General features: G+C 39.8%; 2 protein-coding genes across 5 annotated transcripts; one reads left to right on the top strand and one right to left on the bottom strand.

Annotated features, from left to right (window-relative positions):
* Window positions 1-721: 721 nt before the first annotated feature.
* Window positions 722-24,963, top strand: tcea1 (transcription elongation factor A (SII), 1). Of its 3 annotated transcripts, none has more exons than XM_086273403.1 (10): window positions 722-792; window positions 19,214-19,276; window positions 19,364-19,469; window positions 21,527-21,629; window positions 21,974-22,122; window positions 22,227-22,283; window positions 22,842-22,996; window positions 23,222-23,368; window positions 23,538-23,609; window positions 24,563-24,963. In XM_086273403.1, exons 1-10 carry the CDS (start codon window positions 784-786, stop codon window positions 24,569-24,571), a joined length of 870 nt encoding a protein of 289 aa, XP_086129529.1. In that variant the 5' UTR covers window positions 722-783; the 3' UTR covers window positions 24,572-24,963. The 3 variants fall into 3 exon arrangements, with proteins under 3 accessions (XP_086129529.1, XP_086129528.1, XP_086129527.1); XM_086273402.1 differs by lacking the exon at window positions 722-792 and adding an exon at window positions 16,093-16,539 and having other exon boundaries at window positions 21,977-22,122; XM_086273401.1 differs by lacking the exon at window positions 722-792 and adding an exon at window positions 16,099-16,539.
* On the bottom strand, window positions 2,389-13,557 carry LOC147308220 (uncharacterized). Of its 2 annotated transcripts, XM_086273399.1 has the most exons (4): window positions 13,467-13,557; window positions 11,852-12,535; window positions 9,675-9,834; window positions 2,389-9,273 (listed from the first exon to the last, which is right to left on the bottom strand). In XM_086273399.1, exons 2-4 carry the CDS (start codon window positions 12,518-12,520, stop codon window positions 3,194-3,196), a joined length of 6,909 nt encoding a protein of 2,302 aa, XP_086129525.1. In that variant the 5' UTR covers window positions 12,521-12,535; window positions 13,467-13,557; the 3' UTR covers window positions 2,389-3,193. The 2 variants fall into 2 exon arrangements, with proteins under 2 accessions (XP_086129525.1, XP_086129524.1); XM_086273398.1 differs by lacking the exon at window positions 13,467-13,557 and having other exon boundaries at window positions 11,852-12,559.
* Window positions 24,964-25,435: the final 472 nt, after the last annotated feature.

The following is a 25,435-nucleotide window of genomic DNA, read 5'->3' as shown; positions in this document are numbered from 1 at the left end:
TCATCCCCAACATTATTTAGCAGAACTAAAGTGGAGACAGTGGCTGCACTGTTCATCGATTCTCACAGGACATAAGTGATGTGTTCAGCTATAAGGTTGTGAAAATTAGTTATTGTGGTGAGAAGATTGCAAAAAGTCTCTCTCTCTTTTTTTTCCTTTGGTCTTTTTAAATTGGTCAGCATCTCTGCGGGTCATGACCGCTCAGATTAATTGTAGGCAGAATCTGAGCACAAAGTATTTGCTGCACATGAGTTAATGCACAGAGAGCAGACAGTCATAAATCTTAACGTGAGAAAGAAAGGCTGTAAATCCACGGCAGGGGCTTCTGTGGGCTTTTGTCAAGTCAGTGTGAGAGTCAGGTTATCATCAGTGGGGGAAAGTAGAGCCTGTTTAAAACTGGATTCATGTGGTCAATGCTAATTCTTAGAGAGTTAAAAAATCACATCAAACACCACCTAAACAAGGACATTTATATGTATGTCTTGTCTTTAAGTAGTCTTCAGGAATATTTCTCCAGGCTTTTTAAAGGACATTCAAACCTTTTCTTTGGATGTTGACTGCTGTTTGTTCCGTTCTCTGTCAAGATGATCCCACACTGCTTCAATGTTGACATTTCCAATTTATATTCAGTACTCCATCAGACCTGATACTGATTTTCATAGCAGTTCTTGTGTATTTAGGCATACCTCAGCCTTTTCTCCCTGTTTCCCTTCCTTCAGAATGGATTCCTGATATGCACCTTTCCACTGAGTCCATTTCTGATGAGGCTTCGGCGAACAGTAGATGGATCAGGTGAGGTCAGGTTCTGGAATTTTCAGTTACTTCTTCAGGACATAACTTAGCAGATACTGTTTATCTGGTGTAGATTTTTTTGTCTGTCACTTCTCCAGTTTAGGGTCTTTTTTATGCTTGAGTGATTTATAGTTTAGTCCTAAGTGACTTAACAACCGAACAAACAAAACCAAAAGTCCTCTGAAAACGGTCAGGCTCAAGAACTTTGAAAGACCTTCACAATGCCTGTAGAACTATTCACCAAGAACACTTTAAAAGTTAAAAGAAAGTCTGGCTCCATTAGAAGCAACATATAAAAAAATAATGGGTGTTCAAGACTTTTGCACAGTACTGAACATTATCAGTTTTAGCGATACTGCTTGTTTTACTGCTGTTTTTAAGCTGGATCTTTTCTGTCAATGGTAAGCAAAACACATAGAGCAGGCATGTGTGCTCATTTCGCTTCCACTGGATACCTTTGAACCATGGTAACAACAGAGGAATTAAAGTGCAAGGGCTATTTTCCAAATCTCCATAGTGACTGACAAAACCCTTGGAAAGTATCCAGAATGGTCACTTTGTAAAGACCTCTCTCCCCCATTCTCTTTGTCTCTGTATTTCTTTGTCTCACTCTGTGCTTGTGTGTGTGTGTGTATGTGCGTGTCCATGTGTGTGTGATTGCAGGGAAGGGTCAGGCACAGGGACAGGGAGCGGAAACACCCACACACACTAATAGGATTTCCCAGCATTCTCCCTTCACATTAGCATAAAATCATCATGTGTAGTCTGTCAAATATTTAGCATGTAAATGTCGAAATGAATTATCCCTGTTCAAATTACCACCTGCAGCCGTCTGGTCAGACTTGTTTCAAGGATAAGATCCCTCTGGTCACGCATATTACAAGCTAGCCTGTCAATGACGATCACATCAAGTGTCACTTGCATATGCCTGACTGCATCAGGGGGCCATTGCTGACACCGAGTGACAGCTGCAGATGACTCGCACTCTCCTCTGCACCTTCACCTGCCCGAGGATGAGTGAGACTCAAATAGTGTACACGGACTAAAACACAGACTTAAAACAACAACCAGTAGATAACAATTTTGTATCCAAAATCAGTCTATTAAAGTACATCTTTTAATAGTTTAGAGGATAAACGGAGTAATGTAAGCCTACGGCTCGTTCAAAATTCACATGTTTCACTTAGTTGTAACCAAAGTCAAATACCACCAGAGCCCAGAGATGCTTCTAGGCACTCAACACAAATAGGATTATTTTCACTATTTTATAACTCAACCCTGAAAGTATTTTGAGGAGACAGGGATGAGTGTATATTTTTTGAGCTGCCTTTTTTAACCCCTACTTATAACTGGGCTACATTAGTCAATTTTCTATTTGAGAGAATAACATCCCACAGGCGTTTGTCACCTAAATCTTTTTAAAAATCAAGCTGACAAACTCATGGACTGACTCACTGATGTGATGATTGATTGACTGACTGGGTGATTGATTAGACGATGGATAGAGTGGTAGACAGGCTAATAAAACCACCAAAAATAATCTCTTCTGTTCCCAAAACTTCTCCACTGTGGACGTGTGAACATGTAAACACAGGCTTTAAACACAGGTACACCTTTAATAGAGATAGCAATGTAAGTTAAATATTGACTGTACATACAACATTTCAACTCACACCCAAAGTGTGGGTGTTAAAAGAAGGCACATAAAAAAAAAGTAAAAACTCAGAAATGAAAATGTTCACTTTTCTATCATTGGTTATCCTGATGACCACTTTAACACATCCTGATATGTTGATAAAATAAGAAAGCATTCAATTATTACAGAACCAAAGCAACAGTATCAGTTTTGTGTTCACCCAATCAGTTTCACTCCTTTGTACTCTATTTTTGGCCTCAACCAAACCCTAAAGTAAAAAGCCAGTACTACAGTAGTCCAATTCACAAGTAGCATATATCCTGCTGATTAAATGAGCCTGGGTAAGAAACCTATAACTTATAGATTTTTTGCAAGTAAATCAGTTCTTTAATCTAAAAAGATCAAACAGCTATTAGAAACAAATGTTCTGGACAAACCCAAACCAGCAGTAAAATAATACAAGCAATGAAATCTGCTTTCTATTACAGATGACCTTTTTTTTTATTTCCCGTATGATGTTCAAGAGATTTGAGGGAGAAGAAAAATAGGTCTTATTTGTTTACATTCTTCTATCCTATCAAACACTACCTGATATTCAGCACCAAAAAATATCGTAAATTTAGACTTTTTTTCTGTATTCAAATGCAAATAAGAGGCACAACTCTCATGGTTCATAATTATTTACAGATAAAACAACAAATTTTTCAAGTTGCATGACATTAAACAACAAACACAGTCAATACTAGCAGCTGATTCTGTTAAATATCATAGTATGGGGCAGTATTGGCCACATCTCAAATGCAGATTGTCCATTGAGTCTTGTGCTTGTAGTACATGGCTTACGCCACCAGATGTCCTACTTGGCTGTGTCACAACCGCTGACTCGCCCTCGGGATGAACTTTTCTGTCTGGGATTCTGAACTCCACTGACGCAAAGGAAGACTGACTGCCATTTTTATTTGCCCAGGTTTTTGATGTGTCAATAGTAGGTGACACCCTGACACCCCTGCCTCGAGCACTGCTTTTAATACTTGAAGCATCTAAAAAGGGGTCCGAGTCGCTACCATGTGGCAGGTTGTAGTAGATGCACTTTGGAGTCGGAGGCTTCGCCATCTCCTCGAGTTCTGATGAGGATATGGCTGCAAGGGGACTGTGCTGAGTTTTGAAATGGGGCGGGGAATCGTCGCTAGTGTTCTCCTGACCTGTGTCTACGGATGTGCTGTCCAAATTGTTGTACATTCCCAGCGAGACTGGAGGAGATTTTCTTATGAGATGGTTCTCCTTTAGGAGCCATCTGCCTTGATCAATCAAAACCCCATCCGCTGAGTTTTGTGAGACAAAAGAAATGCACTGTGCAGCCTGTGTGGTGGCTTCACGATCTGCTTTTAATGAGCTTGCTGCACTGAAGTAAGAAAGATCCTCCCTTGAGGCTTTAGTACCTGAGTCACTGGAACTAGGAAAGGTTCCTGAGTTACTTGCAACAGACAACTTTGAGCTAGCCAGTTCCAGACTTGTCCTCTCAGCTTGGACAGCTGAATGTGTATAGACTGGAGAAGGTTTCTCTGAAGCCTCTCCTCCACTCTCTGACATAATATCTACAGACTCCTGAGTTCTATAGCTGCCGCTCTCTGATGTTTCTGGTCTGTAATCAGATAAATCAGAGGTGCTCGGGCTTGGCAGGCATTTTAAGCCGTATGAACTGTCTTTTCTGCTTTTCAGAAGAACACTTTGCTTGGTTTTTACAACCTGAGCATTATCAGGCTCTATCCTAATTTTCCCATCCTTGTCATATATGAATACAAGCGAAGAAGACCGGAGGGCATAGTTCACAAAGTCGAGTAATTCCTGGGATATTTCCCCTGGATGAGATAAACTGCCACTTCTTTCTGTAAGCATCTCTCCTCCTTCATCTGTTTCAGTAACCGTGTCTGTTCCGTTACCTTTGTCATCAGCACACTGACCTTCAGAGGAGTATTTGCTTGGGGATTCAGTGCCTTGTTTTTTTTCCTGGTCTAATTTCTCTTGTGGCTCCTTCTCTTCATCATCCTCCCTCTCCTCTTCATCTCCAGTTTGACCTGCTGTCAGATTTTCATCCCTCTCTAACTCTTCTCCACATTCTCTCTCTTCTGCTGATTCTTCCTCCTGACTACTTTCTGTTTGCTCCGGCTCTCTCCTCCTGTCTTCAGCCTCATCATACTTTTCATCTTCTGTGTCCATGTCCCTTCCTCCGTCTACCTCTTCCTCGTCTGTTGTTGTCCTTGCTCTCTCTTCCTCTGTATTTTTAACCACAGAATCTCCACTACCTTCCTCCTCATGTTCTTCATCTTGTTCTCTCTCTTCTTCTACCTCCTCCTCTTCATTGTTTCCCTCACTAACCTCTTCTATTTGCTGTGTTTCCTTTTCATCCTCAACTTCTAGCTCATTTCTATCTTCATTAAATTCTTCCATTTCCTTGTCATCATCTGCATTTTCACTAACACTTTCCTCTGCATCTGTTGCAGTAACTCCATTTATTTCTGCTTCCACCTCCTCTTCCTCATCTGCCTCAATACCATCCCCAATTTTCTTTTCCTCATCGTCAGATACGTCAGTACTTTCCAGTAGTTCCTGCTCTACATCACCTGTAACAAGATGTAACTCTTCATTTTCTTCCTCCTCCTGCTCTAATTCTACAGTTACATTTTCTACTCCACCCCCTTTATTTGTGTCTTCCACATTGTCACCTTCATCTTCTTTCTCCTCCTTATGCCTCTCCTCATTTTCCCCTCCATCACTGCTTTTTTCCTCACCTTCCTCGCAAACCTTCTCATTTATCTTCTCTTCCTCCTCTGTCTCCCCAGCACCCTCTCTCTCATCTGTTTCTTCAGCACTATACTGAGTTGGGTCCTCATTCATAAAATCTTCATCTGTCTCATCAGCCTCTTCTTCCTCTCCTTCTCCTAATTCATCCCCCAGCTCTCTTTCATCCAGTGTCATCTCTTCCTCCTCTTCATCTGCCCCTGCTCCTTTCTTGTCAAGAGATTGCTCATCACTCACTTCCTCTGATTCTGATTGCTCTGGCTTTTCTTCTCCATCTTCCCCTCTTCCCCTATTTTCTTTTTCAGTCCCTTCACTATCGGCCTCTGTGTCTGTTCTATCTCTATATTGCTGGTTCACCTCATCTACTTCCTCTGTTGTTTCCTCTTCATCTGTCCCTTGCTCTTCTTCATCCACCCCTGCTTCTTCCTTATCAACAGACCCCTCTCCGCTGTCTTCGTCTGATTGCTCTGGCTCTTCTTCTCTGTCTTCCTCCCTTTCTCCATCTTCCTTTTCAGTCCCTTCACTTTCATCTTCTGTATCTCCACCCCCCTTAATCTTCACCTCCCTTTTCTCCTCTAGTTGTTCCTGTTCTCTACTTTCTTCTTCTTTTTTCACCTCCTCTCCATCTGTCTCTTGCTCTTCTTCATCCACCCCTGCTTCCTCCTTATCAACAGACCCCTCTCCACTGTCTTCGTCTGATTCTGATTGCTCTGGCTCTTCTTCTCTGTCTTCCTCCCTTTCTCCATCTTCCTTTTCAGTCCCTTCACTTTCATCTTCTGTATCTCCATCCCCCTTAATCTTCACCTCTCTTTTCTCCTCTAGTTGTTCCTCTTTTCTACTTTCTTCTTCTTTTGTCTCCTCCTCTTCATATGCCCCTCCCTCTTCTTTATCAATAGATTCTTCACTACTTACTTCCCCTGATTTTGCTTCTTGCTCCTCTTCTTCCTCTTCCTCTCTTTCCCAATCTTCCTTTTCAGTCGTGTAACAATCAGCTTCTGTCTCTTTTGTATCTTCATCTTCCCTCATCTTTACCTCTTTTTCCTCCTCTAATTGTTTCTCTTTGCCACATTCTTCTTCTTTTGTCTCATTTTCTTTGTCTTTTAATAACTCTTCTTTTTCTGTCTGTGATTCTTGGGTTTCACTAGGCTGCTCTGACTTGCTTATTATTTGTCCCTGTTGGGTATAAACTGCATCAGGAGTGTCTTCAGTTACACATCGACTATCAGACTCAAGTGATTGTTTTGTTTCATCGTTACAGTCCTGGACAAATTGCTCTAAATCTTCCTCTGAGTCTGACTGGTTTCGATCAGTCTCTACACACTGGCTCTCTTCCACAGGGTAAAAAGTTCTGATTGTCGAAGCGATCTGTTCCCTGAGGTCTTGCGGCATGCTCAGCTCCTCCATCAGCTCATCAATGCCCGAATGCTGTTCCTCAAATGCATCGCCGCCTTCAGAGACGACATCGAGCGCAAACTCCGTTTCTGACACTTTGGGAGAAAGGGGTTCACTTTCAAGCCTTTCCCTCAGAATCTGGAAATCCTTCCAGCTCTGTCTTAAACGAGAAGATGCTCTGCTTTGCAAATCAGTCAGACTTGCTCTCTGCTCTTCCTCGTCCTCGATGGCCGAAATCTTCTGCAGGGACTCCATCATTAGCATCGCCTCTGACTTGGTTCTTGATATTTTATCCTCTCGTGGTGTGGAGTCTATGAGGTGATCTCTCAGAGTCATCACTGACAAGAATGACACAAAGGCTTTACACGACGAGCCAAACACTGAGGCTACTTGTGTCGGGAAATCGGGAAGGCTGTTAGATTTTTCAAGGTTGGATGCCACGTTGGTGTCAGAGGCTCTTCTGATGCACTGAATGGATGAACAGAGTTGTTGCAGGGCAGGCTTTATCTTTGCTTTGGGACTCAAAAAGTTAGATGATGAAGATGTTTCGTCGCCAGCTGGACAGATGGCCTCTGCCGATTTGTGTGGCCTCAGTCTGTTCTCCTGATGTTCAAGGTCAGCTCTGACATTTGGCATAGAAACACTTAAACCTTGTACTGTTGTTAGTTCTTGGTGGCTAAGAGGAACTGATAGACAAGATGATGATCCCTTTATAACATCATTGGAGGATGGGTTATTTTCATCAAAATTACTATGGCATTCATTTTTTTCATCTGATTCAGAATCTCCGCCTATCTGAAATATAACCTTTGTTCGAGATTGTGTTTCCTCTGTGATCACCTCCTCTGGATATGGCACTTGGTCTGGGGTGACTTTCTCCAACCAGTTCTCAACATATTGGTGGATCTCGGAGGGTGAAGGATCGAGAGAAGGCATTGAAACAAGCGGTTTTGTTGGTGATATTCCGCTTTCAGGCATGGATTTTGGCTTGCTAGTTGTCTTTTTAGTAAGAGATTTGTTGGGTTGCAAAATGTCTGACATGTTCTTTTTCATTTGAGGCCTTCCAGTTGGAGTATTTACATTGTGGCCAATATCGCTAGCAGCTTCTTTGCTTGTGTTTTGTCTCTGTGGTGCTGTTCTAACTAATGAGGCTGAGCTCTTTGTTGGTGTTTTTTCACCTTTATTGGATTTCTTAGATTGGAGACTTTCTGCTTTCTTTTCTGCTCCTTTACTCTTTTGACCACTTCTAGCACTTTCAGAAGAATTCACACTCCTTTTCCCCACACTGACCTTACTGCTTAGCTTGTCAGCAGATGAATGCTTGCTATCTTTTGAGGGGCTGATTAGGCTTTCCTTCGGTTTTTTATCCGTGTTACTTGTTGAAGTTGAACTCTTCTGGCTCCTGGCAGACGTAGTCATCTTTTTCTTCGTCGTGCTTTTTGGAGTGTTGTCTAGTTTTACTCTCTCTAGAATTTGAAGGTTTCTCTTGGTTTCGTTTTCACTCGGTGAAGACAGATTGTTTGTATTCTCATGTGTCAGAGATACTGGCTCTGATGACAGTGATAGCATCTCCTCTTTCTGCCTTTGCAGTGAGTCAGCAGTGGGTGGCTGCCAGCTACAATCTATATCACAATCATTACTCGATGAATGAGGCCCTGAGTCAGTCGACTGTTTACTTTGTGGTGCCAGAGGGGAGCCATGTAAAGGAACGCCATCTACACTATATTCCTGATTCGCCAAATAGTTGTCATAGCAGCCTTGGGTCTCATAAATATGCATCACAGTCTCTCTAAACTCCATCCCATTATTCTGTATCTGAAGGACCTCAGCAACTCCTGATGACCTGATGGAGGAGGGGGTGCATTTGTTGCTCATTCCTGCGGATGCTGTTTTGCGAGGTTTTGGGATGGGTCTATTGCTGCTGCTGCTGCTGTGTTTGACAAGGCAGTATCCCTCCGTTGTTTCGCCATCGGCTGTCCTTTCCACATAGGAATAATGTCCCAGCATGCTCTCTTGCACCCCTGACTCTGTGACCCTCTTCACACTCTCAATAGACGCCTTTTTATTAACATGTCGAGGACCAGGTGTGGGAGTGCGTTTGACACTTTTTTTCGCTTTTCTCGTAGCTGTTGAAGTGTATCCTTCACATGTTCGCTCATCATTAAAGCCGACGCCTCCAGCTGCGGAGGGAAAGTTCTCCTCTTTCGTTTCTTCCTCGCTGATACTAGAGGAGTCTTTGGGAATGACATTGTTCGAGTCAGGGGAGCGGTTGCCTGACTCAGAAATTGAGGCACAAGCTTCCCTCTTGCTAAGGCTGGTGCGGCTGAGTGTGGTTGTCCAGTGGAGCATCTCCTCCTCCTTAATGGTCAGACGAACTTTCATCTCCACAGTCATGCTGCCATCTTGATTCACGCGGAAAGACTTTTCAATGTCATCATCGTGAGGTACGATGCAGGTTTGATTCACGTTATCTTCCCTGCCAGTTCCGGACATCTCCATAGATGTGTGATGCTGATTGGCTTCTGCTTCAAGTACTCCATTGTGGGGATGCAGGTGGCCATTTTGAGACTTGTTTATCTGGTTCACAATATATCGCTCTGATGACACGGAGAAGTTCCTTGATCCTCGTCCACTCGAGAAAGACTTTTTATTCTCTGCTTTCAGAGATGTTTGGAGAAGAGATGGGACAAAAAAGAAAGAAAAAAGATCTTGGGTCACGTAAAGATTTTGCAGTAGTGCTTCAAAGAATAGAATAGCAGAAATTATAATAAGCATGCTTATGTGCTTCACTCTCATATCTTTCTTTTGAAAATTAATCCGGACACCCACAAAAAATCTACCATTTTTATTTTATACCATTGTTTTGGTATGAAAGTAAACAAGATACAACGTGAGATTACTCTGTGCTTTTTTAAGAGATTTGACACTTCAAGGAAAAGATTGTATAGATTCAAACTTGCGTACAGAGAGCGTATGAGAGAGGTATGAGAGTAACTGAGTAGAATAACAAAACATAACATATTTCCTTTTCCCCGTGGCGTAAACTAACACTTACGTGCTCTAGGTTGTAACATTGATGGTTCAGCAGTTTCCAGGAACATGGCCTGTGCCATCTGGCCTGTTCTGTGAAAACTATAGTTTGCTAATCTGAAAGGCTCGTTGCCCGCTGCCACAACAACTCCAGAGCACAAGATGATAGCAGCAAGACCATCAACCTAAAAGAGGAGAAATGAGATTGACATTCAACATGGGAAACCGCAGATTTTCTTCATCTTATGAATGCATCACTTACTCTATATGTGACTATTCTAAATTATGCACTTCTGAGCTTTTTTTTTGAATAACACAATTTTAGTCTGTAATTTATATCCCTTAAAAACTGCCGAAAATTAGATTCTTTTATTTTTGCGTCATTCCTTCTCAAATCAACACTGGTCTTCTGTTTGATCGTCTCAGATTTGCATATTTTACACACATTTTATGGTACAAAGGTTAAACATATAGAACGAGTCCTGTACAATTTTAGCTTTAATCTCCTAGGACCTGGCGTCCACATATATGGACATCACATTTTGGATTATTTAGACCAAAATACTCAATTTTGCTGATATCCACCTACAAGGACATTATACTGCTACTGTTCTATTGAAATTTTAAACGAATATCCTCATATGTGGCTCTCATTTTTCTTAGAAACACAAATCAGGTTTAAAAAAAAAATCTGGTAATTCTTTGTTTATACATTCATCGGGTCCCAATATGCCCAAATATGAAAGAGAAATTAAAATGCATGCCGTGGAAAAGTTCGGGTCTTAGGAGGTTAAATATAATTTTTTTAAAAGCGAACCATCAACCTATTTTCATGCCATCAGAGGCGATGTTTGAACACAAATATCTCAAAGATCATTAAAAATAAAAGCCTAAAATTTTCACTCTTTTTTTCTTACCATCAAAATGAATCAGGATTTGTAACAGATACATCAAAATAATCTCTAATGACACACAGTGGTGTGTATATTTTTCATTTTCAAAACCTGAGTAACTCAATTTAAATATTTCTTGGCAAATAATCCTTTAATTAAAAAAACAAAACAAAAAAAAACATTTAAACTAAAAGACTTTATCCTCATCATCTCAAAGGTACTGAGAGAATTAATTTGGTACATTAAATGTCTATGGAATAATCGGATGTTTGAGTATCTACGATTGCGTGACAACTGAGAAGACTCCACTGATCAGCTGATCGCCTGACCTTGTGTCGTGGTTTAAAAGTCTGGCAGAAGCCCAAGTTGCTTCGTCAAACACAAGCACAAGAGTAAAAAGTCAACCTTAAACATGTAATTAGACTGAAAAAATGTGGATAACCACTTTGTAGATTTGTTTATATCTGTCTGTCTGTAGCTTTTTTTTTTTTCCATCCTTGTTTTGTGCCAGGCAGACACACCTTTGCTTAATATAGATTGAGGTGTCTTTGGAAAGAAAGTAATATACTTACTGCTATACATAGAAAGTATAATAAGTGGAAAACACAGGTCTCACACAGCAGGGAGCCAATTTAAAATTCACAAAAACATTGCTCCTTTTAAACCCACATAGACAATGAAAAATGCATTTCCAAGTTCTAAGCCTATGTGCTTTTGTTATTTTTGGCTGTTATAGTTAAATATTCGAACCATCAAATTCTATCTCCTTTCTCTTCTCGTAAAACTTTCTTTTAGAAATCACCTACAATCCTGAGGCAATTGCACAAATTTATTTTCACTGATTGCAGAGTGAGATTAAAATGAAATGTAACTGCGCTACATTTACTTAAAAGAAAAACACCCTACATTTGTCGGTATCTATCTGAGAACAATACTAGTAGGTGCATAGCTCGATCTGTTTCTATCCAAACACACACCTTTAGACAGATTTTTTTCCTCGCTGAGCTCCTGATCTAACAATGTGGGTGAGGAAGGTGTGGGTGGAGGGAGACACCTCTGTGGCTCCAGTAGAATGAACTGTGCTCTGTAAAACTCATGAGTAATCCAGTATTTCAGATATTTAAATCCCTCCATCCCTTTTGTTCAGAAACTAGCAAAAACATCTGGTTTGTAAAGGATAAAGACTGAAAACGTGGACAAATAGCAACATGTAACATGTAACACTGATGACATAAAGATTTATTTTGGAAATTTTACCCATTTCACAGGACTAGTGATGATTCCTATTTTCAGTTTATCGAGAACTTACTCTTCTTCCATCTGTAGAGTAGAGTTTCAGCACTGGGAACTGCAGGATCTGCGATAGGTAATCCAGCAACGCATCAAATGTTGGAGCTGTTCTTCTCTGCAAAACAATTGTGCGTTTAACACTTGGATCCCTGTTCTTGATGACCATAAGCCTCTTTGGTGTCCGTACTGCCACCCTTTCAGTGACCTTTGCTGGCCTGATGGCTTCATTCTTGCTGCCAAACTGACCAAATCTGAGTCCTTGACGCCGCCGCCGTCGCCCTGCACTGAGCGGTCTGGTAGTATTCCAAGGTACCTGCCGCCGGTTCACTTCATCCAGATTTATTGGCTTCACACGTTTCTGGTCAGAGCACACATAAGCACCTCCATCATGTAAGTCATCTAATGCCTTAACAAGGTGAGTCCCCCGGGGTGTGGTGATAGTCCTCACTCCAAATGCCAGGGGCACTTTCTTGGAAAGAACATCCAGTAGAGCATCAAAGGTCTTAAAGGTGCGGGTATTGATGACCATTCGATGCCCTCCAAACTGATAGTCACCGCTTTTGTAGAAACATACTCTTTTAGAAGCTGAAGGGTCAGACGAGAGCTGCAGGGGTCGGGAGGGTAAGGTCTGCCCACTCCCAGAGGACAGTCCCTGGGTAGGGGGTTCCTGGATAGGTGTAGTGCTCATACTGTCTGGAGGGAACTGAAAAGAGAACAGAGAGGCCATTTCAGTGTAGTCAAAGTCGCTTTTATCCTTTTTTTTCTCTAATTTGATGAAACCAAGATATATAAAAGTTGCTTATAATATAGGCAATAAGAGAAATAATACAATAGTAATAGGGAAACTGCACTTTTGACTTAGTGCAAAGGACATTAGCTGTTTATGTGAAATATAATGAAAAAATAAAATAAATGAATATCAAACTACCACAAACCATTTTCTTTAGAATTTTCTCAGTGTGTAGGTTTTAGGATGCATTTAAGTTGTCGTGAGTGAAACTAAACTGACTGCAAATGTACATAAAGAGGGCTGCAGAATATAATCATTTTTCCTGAGCAAATTCTGTAATCCATTACAGAGAAAACCTTTCAACTTTAATGTAAGGCGAACAAAGTAATAGAAACACCTCTGGTTATACTGCAACAGAGTTCAGTGTCATAAACTACATGCTAAAACTCCACAAATACAGGATTTAATACAGGACAGTTAGACTGAATTACATTTAGCTAAGTGTACCCAATAAACTGGCAACTTTATTTAGATTATATTAATATGATAATACAATATAAACATTTGTATATTATAAGTCAATATAAACACTATCTAAAATTTAAAAAAAGACACATTGAAAGAGCACCATTTGTACTTCAGAGCCTTTGTTGCTCTCATCAATAGAAGATACATATATTAGTGTACAGTAAAGATCGCATGGAAATGATGATGAATAATGTCTTGTAACTTGTAACTTATAAACAGTAAACAAACAACAGTGTGATCAGCAAGTCAAAGTGAACGTAAACACAGGCCCTTCACACCCCACCCATACACTAGATCAGACAACCCACTTGAAACACATTAAAATGACTGACTGGATAAGCAAACATGCCGATAGATGAAACAAACAAAATCTTACCGGATAGTTCCCATTTTATCCTAATAATAACAGCTAAAACAACAGAAAGCGTGTATCTGTTGCTCCTCCGAGCGCTGGTCAAAGCCTCTCAGCAGCGTTCGAGGGCTATTTTAGGACGTGCAACATCATGGCCAATTTGCCTAATCTTTGCTCACACTTAATCAGCACATAAGGCAGCAAAAACGCGAAAATACGTAGAGAGTGTACCACAGAGGACTAGAAGAGAATGCTTTTATTTGTAAGGAAGTAAATAAATGATTATGTTATTGTATTAGAGAAAGTGTGGGATATACATGTATATATTTATCGAATAGCTTATTTTGTATTATTTCCAGTAGGAAATCTCCATTTACAATACAGAAATGATCTTATTGGCCATATTTACCGGCGATAAGGTTTTCTCAGCCTTATTGGCCATAAATACCTCATCTCTCCTTTTCCTTATTTGCACTTAAAGACAAAGTAATAAATATTGGGTGACTCAGAGAAGGGTCTAGTAAGTACCAGAATAAGAAATAAATGAAGAAGATGGTGGGAAATGAAAGTATTCCTGATTTCCAGTTTAAATGATATTAGTGAGTGTTTGCCTCTTCCAACAGATACCACAGGTGGCTTGGACTATTTCTAATTTGCAAGCAGTCTGTCTAATCAGATTTGAGAGGTCTTCGCCTAATAGGGATTAGGTTAAAGATTTTGCGCGCTGCTGACAGCGTGAGGTAGAATAAAGTCTTTAGAGAGCACTTTTACCTCACAGCAGGTATTGAAAATCCACCATCAGGACACATGATGCATCAGTATTTAGAGTTCATGCAGTTTGTGCAGCGGGGCTTTAGTAAATAAACAAGAAAGTGGGGAAATCTGTAGCATTGTATCTACACTTGGATGTTGTGGATTTTGAATTTTGGCCGTTGGGAGAGAAGCTAATGTTCGAGCACATGCATCAGGAGTCGAGAGCTGTGTCACTGTACTACAGTTCTCATACGGTATGCCAATTCCTAATTGGCCCCGACTGAATAAAAGGCATTCATATCTCCTGCTAACGTGTACCATCCTAGAAGATGGAGACAGTGGTGGTGAAGAAAGGACATGTGTAAGTCGTCAGGATTAATCCATTACATTTTTTGTGTAAATAAATGTAAATAAGTACAATTATTTTTCATTACCTAATTTCTCTTGCAAACTACATGGCTTTTAGCACTAATTTTAGCATTTAACCTCTCTTTGCTATATACTCTACATTGTATGTACTGTAGCTACCAGTGTATTGCACTTTCTCTGTTAAATTATTCAGAGTGTTTGCAGTGTTTGCCTAACCTTCAGTCATTAGGTGGTAATGTCACATGCTGGTCTCTTTGGATTACAAAGATCCAAATTAGCAAGTCAGTCGTGTCACTGTGTAAGATCAACAGTCTGCCATCACTGTGGCCTGGATTGTGGTCCTCAAAGGTTACAAGTTTGAACTACACAACAGTCGTGCCTTCTTCAAAAGCCCAAGTCCATCTAATAATTCCTTCAGAAAAACAGGGGCTCTTTCATGGGCTTTTAATTACACTCAGTAATACATTATTCACCACTGCTTGGGGCAAATCTAATAGATATTGTATATTTTAACCGCTTGGCAAGATGGCAGCATCTGTGTTTTCACATGAACTTAAGCTCCCAAACCACAGCTTACAATGAAGCCATGACACCACCACTCTGCATGTCCACTTAGTCCAGCAAACTGTGACATTGTTTTAACCCTCTGCAGTGGTGATGCCAACTTTCTTTTCTGATCTATTAGAATGAGCTTTGTTGACCAAATATGAACACATGCAATGAGTCAGTAAACTTACACACTGGTAAAGCAGGGCAATGAAACTCAAAAATATGAAGTCTAGTTAAAAATATAGCCTAGGCGGGTTCCACAATAGCTTTGCAATAGATTAGCAACATGTCCAGGGTGTACCTTGCCTCCTGCACAATGGCAGCTGTCTTGTGTAACTTTAGTTTTTTAGCTTGAACTGAGTTTCTGATGCCAGTAATATACAGTAATATATATGTCAGTTACTTATTATTATTATTATTATTATTATTATTATTATTGAAAAAAAACTATTTAACTAACTAAAATAAAAAAGAATGGAAAATTGAAAACACTTAAAACTAATTGAAATTAGTTTGTAAATTTGGAAAACTAGCAAATAATAATAATATTAATAATAACAATAATAATAATATAGAGAAATATAAGAGGTTTTAGTATTTGTTAGTTTGGTAAAAAGAAAATGTTACTAGATCTTGCCTAGTGACGTATTGATGGACTAAAACTAACCCTGAAACTATTTTAAACTGAACTAAAACTATAAACATTTTTACACAATAAAAACTAAACTGAAACGAGCAAACCTGCTCTGGAAACTGAAAGAAGTGAACTGCGTCAAAAACAATACATCGAAACAAACAGAAAACAAACAAAAAACAAAACTAGAACTAACTAGAAAATACAAAGCGATTACAACTTATGAATTGTGTAAGTTCTGGACAGTAACCTGTTGTGTGAGTGACTGTTTTTGTGAAAACATAAAGCCGGAGTGTTTAGGCTGTTGGTCAAGTTGGATTGTCTCCGATTGTGAACCTAGATCCGGATGGCACTTTGGCGCTATCTAACGACAGGTCGCCATGCTGATTTAAAAAAAATCCAGGCTTTGTACGAAGATAAAATTGGCAGATGTTATGAAATATAGTTTTATCTCGGTATTCGGAAAGTCTCCTCTTTGATTAAATTGTCTAGGTGATAGCTGTTCTGGGATATCAGGCTTCCAGAAGGTTGCATGTCGATTGAGTTCCCTTGAGCTCATCGTGCATCTACTAGTCAGGTCTGCTGCGGTCGGTGTGCGGTCCCGGTCCGCCGACTAGCTGTCACTGCCGCTGCTTTCTGTTCAGTGGCGTGGTCTTTGTGGCAAATTTAGTTTCTGGCTTGGTTCTAATTCATTTGGACTTTACCAGCTCGGTCACCATGGGCAAAAAGGAAGAAGAGGAGGTCATCAGAATTGCGAAGAAGATCGATAAAATGGCGCAGAAGAAAAACGGGGTAAGATGTGTGTGAGGGAATGAATGCCGATCTGACTGATGGTGTAGCTAACATGAGCGCTAACTGGAAAATCCAGTCAGGATCGGGCTCAACGTGTGCTAAATAACCCCAAAGTTGTCAACAAAAATTCTGCACTGTTGTGTTGTTCCGCTGACGATGGTTTTCCGGTCCTTGCCCTCAGCAATTAGCTCCAAAGCTAACCTACCTGTTGTTATGACTAATGGGTTAGCCGCTAATAAGCTCCCCTGCGAGTCTGTTTATGTGAATGGCAGGTTTCTATGTTGCTAGGACTTAGCCACGTAGCATCCTACTAACCGCTGTCAGCTTTATGGCCTCGCAAGGCAATAATACAATTCTAGATCTGGTCACTTTTAGCTAATTTAATGACTGAATATCAAATCGTTAAACAAATTAGAGTGATATTGTTCTGTTATCCTTCGGGTTAGGTTTCATTTTCGGGCTTGTTTGGGGGAGGTTTCTTAGTAGCTAATTGGCTAACTGTTAGCTACCAAGCTGCCGCTCCTGTAGTCCAAGCATCATTGCATAAACATAAACAAAGCTGCAGCTAATGATTATCCGTTAATCTGCTGATTATTTCCTCGATTAATAAACGGAACCTTAAAGTGTAAAAGATAATGTAATCAAAAGACTGTAACAGTCCAACATACAATCTAGAATCCCCCAAAAAATGAAAGTCGGGAGATTGGAAGAGATTACCATCATAGTGTAAGGAAAGAGTTAGCTTCATAGTTTCAAGTCAATTGTGAAATGGTACTCCGCACAGAGCTTATAAATAGGAGCCTAAACGTCAGATAATATAGACAGAATACGTGTTCGATGCCCAGCGTACATGATCACTGAAAATATCTTAAAATGACCCTATCCTGAAGTATAATTACACTAATCCAACGGCACATGAAAATAGTATGATTTCTCTTGTGCTTAATTAAAATTTAGAGGGGTGGTCTATTATTAAAAATGCTTACTATACAGAGTTTCTCCTCAAGAGCTGTTTTTCTTGTGTGTTGTGTGTGCGAAAGGAAGTGTATATTGGGATAAGCTCATATAGTCTGTCAGTGAGTTTAAATACTACATTTTATGTTAAACGAGAATTTGAAAAAATGTGAGATTCAGTAAACTTCAGAAGTTTATACCCCTAAAAAAGGTTTTGAGCTTGGACCAATTTGTAGCTTGTATAACTTTCTTTTGTAAAGTCTGTAATTTCTCAAAATAAGTAGGATAACATCAAATAAAATTAAAATGTCTTTGACAAATAACCCAACACAATTACATGATTTTGTTAATAGCAATTTGTCATTATGACTCCTAAAATTTAGAGTGTGAAACCTCCAAAATTTTGTAAAAGCTTACCCCATTCATAACCCTACTGTTTTCTGGATACACGCATGTTCTACATATTTTTGGTTTCTGTTTGAGTAAAATACCATAAAATTCGTTTTTCCACTATTTAACAATAACATATCTCATTTGTTATGCAAAGAAAATAGATTTCCATTAAGATTATTATTATTATTATTACTATTATTATTATTATGATTATTCTGTTTTTTCCCAGTTCACTGACAAAGCAATTGTACATTTTTCTATCTACTTAATATAAGTACTTCAGGCTTAAATCCAAAATATGACACCCCCCCCCCCCCCCCTTCACTTTGCTTTTGTTTGTTTAAATGGTAAATGGACAGTGTTCCTCTGGTGTTACTATTATTAATACTATTATTAGTAATAATAATAAAGGCAATCTGTTGCACATGCTTCAATGAGATTACTCTAGCAGAGCTGGAGATCTAGCTACAGTCTTCGTTTAGCAGATGTCCTGCCCTGTCTCTTGCCTACCACATTTAACACATTTAATTTCAAAGAAACATGAGGGGTAGTGCCCAAAGTCTGACCTGCACAGGCCAATCTGCTCAGTGTCTTCCTCAGTCAAACCAGTTACCACAATTGCTGCAGAAGCACCAAAATAATGTTGACTGAATAATTAACTTTGCACTGCAGTTAGTCATATAGGTGGATACGTTTTTCATTAATGTAACTTACATTTTAAATGGTATCAGAATAATTTAGCCAATGGGGCACAGTGGCTTTACTCGGCAGACCTGGACCTCCGATGATGTGACCCAAAAGATAAACACTGGTCACAATAACCTGGATGTGTCATCTTACTTTTTAAAAGCAGACGAGGCTGAAAGGCCAGTATCAGTTGTTCAGACTGTTGCTGCTCAGCTTCCATATCTAAGGATTCCTAAATTACGTATAATCTGGAGTAGATTGAATCCAAAGAAGCTGCCAGTTTGAACAACATTTGTCTTTTAACTAGTCTTTTATTTAAAAGTGGCCAAAAGGTGTTAACAAATTTTTGCTCTTGGTGTTTGTGCCAGATGTGCAAATGTATCAGCGGTAACATGTGTATAGATCCTGCCATATTACTGAGACAGTGCAGAGTGTTGAATGAGCTGCCATTAGCACAAGCTTCCATAACATAGCAGGATGTTCGAAGCACCACATTTTCCTTTTTTGTTTTACTATGTTTTCTTGTGGCTAAACACAGCTCTGGTCTTACTCATGTTGATGATAGAGCTGAGTAATCAGTTTAGAGAAAACAAAAAGTGTGTTATGGTCTAAATGATCATCCCTCCGCTTTATTCTGCAGGCTGGAGCTTTGGATCTCTTGAAGGAGCTGCGCAGTATCCCCATGACTCTGGAGCTACTGCAGGTATCATTGCTCATATGTTCTCTGGCTCTGTCCTGGACACAGGCAGCGCCGAAACCCAGATGCTCTGACACCATGTCTTTTCCACAGTCTACCAGAATCGGGATGTCCGTTAATGCCATCCGTAAACAAAGCACAGATGAGGAGGTTACATCTCTTGCAAAATCCTTGATCAAGTCATGGAAGAAGCTTTTGGGTAATTATTATTTTTGTCTTCTATAATGTACTTGGAGATATCTTTTGCATGTCTAAAGCTGTTAGGCATGCTTGTATCAACGCCTATCGATCTTCATGAAATCGAGCCAATTTTGAATTCCCCCCCCCCCCTTTTGTTTTTTACTGTAACACATTGCACTCTGCCGGGTACACCAGCTGTCAAAAATGTCCTCTTGTTCTTTTTATAAATTGCTGACACCAATTCTCAACCCACGGAGTTGTGAGTAAGTGAGCTGTTCAGCAGCACAAACAAATGAACAGCAGCCAGCAGTTTGAGTGAAGATTTGAGTAAAGACAAGCATCAGCCAGAGAAGATTAGAGAGAAGAGATGTTTTTATTGAGGTGTAAAATAGACATAATACTTATAATTTTTCTAAATGCCTAAAGAGTTTGTGGTTTGTAAAGTGAAATCAATACCGCAGCAGGGGATTAAATGTGTCTTTTCTTTTATAATTGGATCTATACCTAAATCTGGATTTCTCTTTGAGTTTCACTGTTTTTTGTTTATTATCCGTTTAGAATGTCATAATGATTATTGATACATAGGCCACTCATTTCCCAGCCTTATGTTTACGCTTTAAGGGAAATTACAATGTAATATTAATTTTGTTTAATCTGGCTTGATTCCTCCATTCTTATTGCATACCTTTGCCCTTGCTCACCTTAAGGCCCTTTCCCATTGGATGCGGCACGCACAGTGCTGTGCTCTGAAACCCATTCATTTCTGGCTGCGAAAATCAAGGCGCGCCAGTACTTGTGCATGCCATGGTCATCTTCATCTGCAGCGCACTGTGATGTTTCTGTTGGTTGTGCGAACGACCAGTAGAAACGAAGCCTACTGCTGCGCCAGTTCAACCACATGACGCAACCACACAAATTTTGGATTCTTTGCTCTAGTTAGCGGTAATTGCAGCCCATGCTGCGTCCGATGTGAAAGGCTCCTTATGTTTTATGGCTGGCTGCATTTGTGGTCAAGGGCATGAATGTGATGGTAATTTTGGGCTTTTAGTAATTTCTTTGAACTTTTCTTTTTCTTATTTCTTTTTAATGAGAAAAATCAAAAACAAAAAAATTGGGTGTAAAAGTTTGAATTTATTTTGGATTTTCTTTCATCCACATAGGGTAAAAACACATCGGGTCAAATACAGCCTCAAATATATACATACACTCAAATCTTTTAAAACATGCTGAAGCTTCTGCAATGTCTTTTTAATTTGACAAGGCCTATAGTGATCATGATTGATTGCACGCTCATAACTACAACTGGTAGTGTGTCTTTGCCAGCATAAAAATGATTTGTTTTACAGGACTCATCAGACTCTGCAATACTCAAAACTAACTCCAAGGAATTCAGTGAAGATCTAAGAAGGAGATTTGTAGATTTATTCAGCTGGGAAGGTCTCCTCTAAACAACAACAGGTTCTAAAATTATCAGTTCAAATAAGAACCACCAAGCCTCAAGCCTGCCTTGGAAACTGCTGGAAACACCAGTGTGTTCACTCGACAGTGAAGCAAGTTTTAGAGAAGTTCTCACCATCTCAGTCCACTGAGAAGGTGAGAACAAAGAAAGAAGCAACTGCTCCGAACTTGAAACAACACGAGCTCAACTGAAATTTGCAGCTGCCCACATCGACAAACCAAATACCTTGTCGAAAATGATGAGGTATGAATGGAGGAGTAAAGGTGAGGCTTTTAAGCCTAAGAACACTGTCAAGCAACATCGTGGGAGTGGCATTATGCTCTGGGGCATAATGCTACAGTTGCTGTCAGTGCTACTGGTACGTTGCACAAAGTTGATGGCATAATTATGAAGCAGAGCTGCCTCCAAAATTTGCAACTTTACCCCAAATCAACAACTTTATGGTTGAAACTTGGACACAGTTGGGTGTTCCATCAGGACAGTGAACCCAAAAACACATCATAACTGGTTTTGGGATGGATAAAGCAGGCTAACATTAAGCTTCTGGAATGGCCTTCCCTTCACCTCTCACTTCCTTGATTCTGATGCCTTCTTAATTCTTCTCACTCATTCTCCAGATGAGCCAGGAGCTGGAGAGAAAGCTTCAGAGGAGAAGAGGAAAGAACAATCAACGCCTGTCGTCTCTCCTTCACAAGGAAGCCCAGAGGCAAAAGAAGAAAGGTAATAAGGAAAACTTTTTTTTCCTCATGCACGCTTTTAGCAATGCTCTCCATTTTAGTGTACACCTGGAATACATCTTTCATACTTAGGAGTTGGAGAAGATATAAACCAAGCCTCAGCTAAGCTAGTGTACTCATAGTTCAAGCCTTGAGCCTGGATAAATGGGAGAGTTGCCTCAGGAAGGGCATCTGGTGTAAAGTCAGCATCACATCAGACATTCAGATCCATCCACTGTGATGAGTCCTTGGGAAACAAGTTAGCAGCTGAAAGCACCTACTATATCTTCTGCTTCTAAGTGTGTTTTGCTTCAGAACTGATTATGACACTTCTTATTGCTCCCATAGCAGCTCCAGCAGCAATTCCAGCAGCAAGAGTGAACCCAGTGAAGTTGCTCCCAACACATTAATCAACACCTTTCCTCGTGCCCCGAGTACCTCTGACTCCATCAGGCTTAAGTGTAGAGAGATGATAGCAAGCGCTCTGCAGACTGGAGGTAATCTGAAACGTTAATATCACAAACTTTCCAAAGCACTTATCTGTAATTGTGTTTTCTTACTCTTTGTTTTTGTCCACTGCCTGATACTTTTTCCTTTACAGATGATTATATCGCTATTGGTGCTGATTGTGACGAACTTGGAGCACAGATTGAAGAATATATCCTTTACATTATAATAATGTATACTTTATTGATCCCCGTGGGGAAATTACTAATCAGGTGTCCGGGGAACACTGTGTAGGGACAGTACCTTGCTCAGGGGTACCTCAGGGTAGCTGTTCGGTGGATTTGAACCCCCAACCTTCCGATTATGGGGTGACCACGCTACCTACTGAGCTATCTCTGCCCTCTGATTGAACTCTTTAGAGGCAGAGTTTTGTTATTTCATAATGTTCTGGATATAGCTACTGTCTTCTCAGTGTCTGTTGTGTATTTTGGTGCTGGTGATATAAATGAGCACATTGTGCCTTTCATCTTTTGAATCACTTGTTTTGTCTGAACACTAGCACCCTTTAATTATAGCGTGTTACACAAATAAAGAGACACTGGAGAACCTAAAACAAAGAACGGTAGGCATGCTTGATAAATGACTACATTAACCACTCTAATAATCGACTAGAAGCATCAGCACTAAGCCACCTGAAAGGCCGGGGATTTCTTTTTGTTGTTATTATATAAATTCATTGGTGAAGTTGAATTCTTTGACCTGCAATTACGCATCTTCCAAGAGTTTAAGAACACAGACATGAAATATAAGAACCGCGTGAGGAGCCGAATCTCAAATCTGAAAGATATGAAGAACCCGAATTTAAGGAGGACCGTGCTGTGCGGGAGCGTAACCCCTGAGCGGATGGCTAAGATGACCGCAGAGGTGTGTGAGCTGTTGATGGCACAATCTCAAGAGACAAACAGTGCCCTTAGTAATTGTCACTAATTATATATTTCGCTCTCTCACGATAGCAGATTTAGTTTACTTAAACACTTATTGGCACTTCTTTCTTTCTTTCTTTCTTTCTTTCTTTCTTTCTTTCTTTCTTTCTTTCTTTCTTTCTTTCTTTCTTTCTTTCTTTCTTTCTTATTTTTTCCACCGCTGTAGGAAATGGCCAGTGATGAGCTGAAGGAAATGAGGAAGAATTTGACCAAAGAGGCTGTCAGGGACCACCAGATGGCCACCACTGGGGGCACTCAGACTGATCTGTTCACCTGCGGCAAATGCAAGGGAAAGAGCTGCACCTACACACAGGTATGGATATGCAGGCTGCCTATAGAGGTCTTTGTGGAGGTTGTAGTTATTTAATTTGTTCAGACAATGTGAAATCTGATAAAGCCATGTATATTGGTATTGATAGAGCATACGCTGATTTAGTAGTCTATGATTTTAAGTGACTTTCTTTTTCCGTTTTCTTTCCCAGGTTCAAACTCGTAGTGCTGATGAGCCAATGACCACGTTTGTCTTCTGCAATGAATGTGGAAATAGATGGAAGGTATGTGCCCTAATGCAGGTTTTGTTGAGTCAGTCTTGGAATGCATTAGCCTGTAGACTTCCATCATCCATCAGACTTAAACTTCAGCGATAGAAGTTTAGATAGTGCACTAAGCTCGTTTACAGCAGAGATGTACCAGTTGTGGAACCAGTCAAATGGTTAAAGATACAGTTTGGCAGATGCGTAATGCTGATGTCAATATTTTGTTTGTTTTGTTCCATCTTTTGGGTGACGGAAACAGAGTAGCTGTCTTTTGGTGTTAAATTAGCAAAACATTTATTTTCAAATTTACACTTTTAAGCCTCAGTCCTGCTTATGTTATTAATGTAATACAGGTTTGGGGTATACTAGTAATTAAGTCTTCCCAAGTTCTTGGTCTCAAATTATATTGATATTTTTCCTTTAAAAGAAAGGAGATGAAAGATATTTTATTATGTTAGCCAGTTCGAAATGATTAAAGAAAGCATTTATCTGTTTGTCAGGAAAAACGGCTAATTGATGCCACATTCAGGCTCATGTTGATTAAAATCTAAAAGGGCCTGTTTGTAGAGGTCAGACTCTCAGCCGACCATCCATGGGAATAGATTTTCCATGACTGCGGGGTCTGCAAAGACCGCACTTGCTCGACGTGTATGTTAATTGAATGTGTGATAGTGACTAAATACACAGTGCACACATATCTGGTGTGTGAAGCTGTTGTTGCTTTTATTGCAATTTGTTGCTCTAAAGGTATGCGTATGGTGCCCTCTGCTCTGTTTATTTATTTATTTATTTATTTATTTTTTAAATAAACAAATGCCATGGCCAAGAAGAAGACTCATGACTCTGCCTTCTATCTACTTGGTTGTAACTTGAAGATCAGTGTTGCAACAACAAAAAATCCTATCCCATGATTTTTTTTATTTTTTTTTTTATTTGATCATTTTTATTATAATAAATTTTTTTTGTTCTAGTTCTGCTGAATCTGCGGCATCATCCACGGCACTCCTACAAGTAGCAAAATTCCTGGACCAGATTCTGTCTATCTGCAACAGATTGGAGCTTTCTATTCTGTGGTACATGGTACACAACATGCCATACAAAGATGCCACTGCGGTTATTGTTTAAGTAAATATCTTGTTAATAGATTGAGCTCATTGTTGGTTCCCTCAACTCCTTCCCCTAAAAATTATTTTACTAGCGTTATTAGTTGTTTCTCACCGTCAGATATATGCGATGGATCTTATCATGCTCTTTTATCTGCATTTTTTATATGTAGTTTTAACACTTTGGACAATGTTGTTTTGCTTCCCCCTCACAACATTGCATTGTTTTATTTAATTTCCCAATAAAGTGTAATCCATTTGATTAAAAAGAGCTGCTTTTCATTAGCTGTCTTTTATGATGGGTTTTCAGTCTCTTCTGGTTATTTAAATCTTTAAAATTATACTAAGCAGGTCGGATCTGAGAGAACAGACATCTTCTGTGTGTGTGTGTGTGTGTGTGTGTTACAGAGTATACATTTGTAATTGATGGAATATTCATCACATCAAAGCGAATGCTGATGTATGCATATTAATCCATCCAGGGACAGGATAATATCGTTGGCTGGAGAAGGGAAGATGCACCAATTGTTTTCGGCTTCCTCCAGGATTTTTTTTTTTTTTTTTAAATAGCCAGGTGCAACCACTTTATGTTGATGGGCTGTTCTGCTGCTTCACCACCACATAAAGTGAACAGTAATACAAGATTAAGATTTTTTTTATTCACTGAAAAGGGCTAAAACTGAGGAAGGCCTGGTGGTAGACATTACACTTCTCTATATGTTTTATCTCACGTTCTTATTT

This window comes from Aulonocara sp. 'chitande type north' Nkhata Bay, linkage group LG18, assembly GCF_057382095.1.
Source record: "Aulonocara sp. 'chitande type north' Nkhata Bay isolate Kocher_YH1m ecotype deep benthic linkage group LG18, A_spYH_male_GT1.1, whole genome shotgun sequence".
Taxonomy (NCBI): Eukaryota; Metazoa; Chordata; class Actinopteri; order Cichliformes; family Cichlidae; genus Aulonocara; species Aulonocara sp. 'chitande type north' Nkhata Bay.
Note: the sequence above shows the minus strand (reverse complement) of the source record. Positions and strands in the feature narration are given on the sequence as shown.

Coding starts and splice junctions, on each gene's coding strand:
- LOC147308220 (XM_086273398.1), bottom strand. CDS start 12,559: ATGGCCTCTCTGTTCTCTTTTCAGTTCCCTCCAGACAGTATGAGCACT. Junction 9,835..11,851: donor ACTCTACAGATGGAAGAAGA/GTAAGTTCTCGA, acceptor CTCCTCTTTTAG/GTTGATGGTCTTGCTGCTAT. Junction 9,274..9,674: donor AATGTTACAACCTAGAGCAC/GTAAGTGTTAGT, acceptor CTCTGAAAGCAG/AGAATAAAAAGTCTTTCTCG.
- tcea1 (XM_086273401.1), top strand. CDS start 16,465: ATGGGCAAAAAGGAAGAAGAGGAGGTCATCAGAATTGCGAAGAAGATC. Junction 16,540..19,213: donor TGGCGCAGAAGAAAAACGGG/GTAAGATGTGTG, acceptor TTTATTCTGCAG/GCTGGAGCTTTGGATCTCTT. Junction 21,630..21,973: donor CCAGAGGCAAAAGAAGAAAG/GTAATAAGGAAA, acceptor TTGCTCCCATAG/CAGCTCCAGCAGCAATTCCA.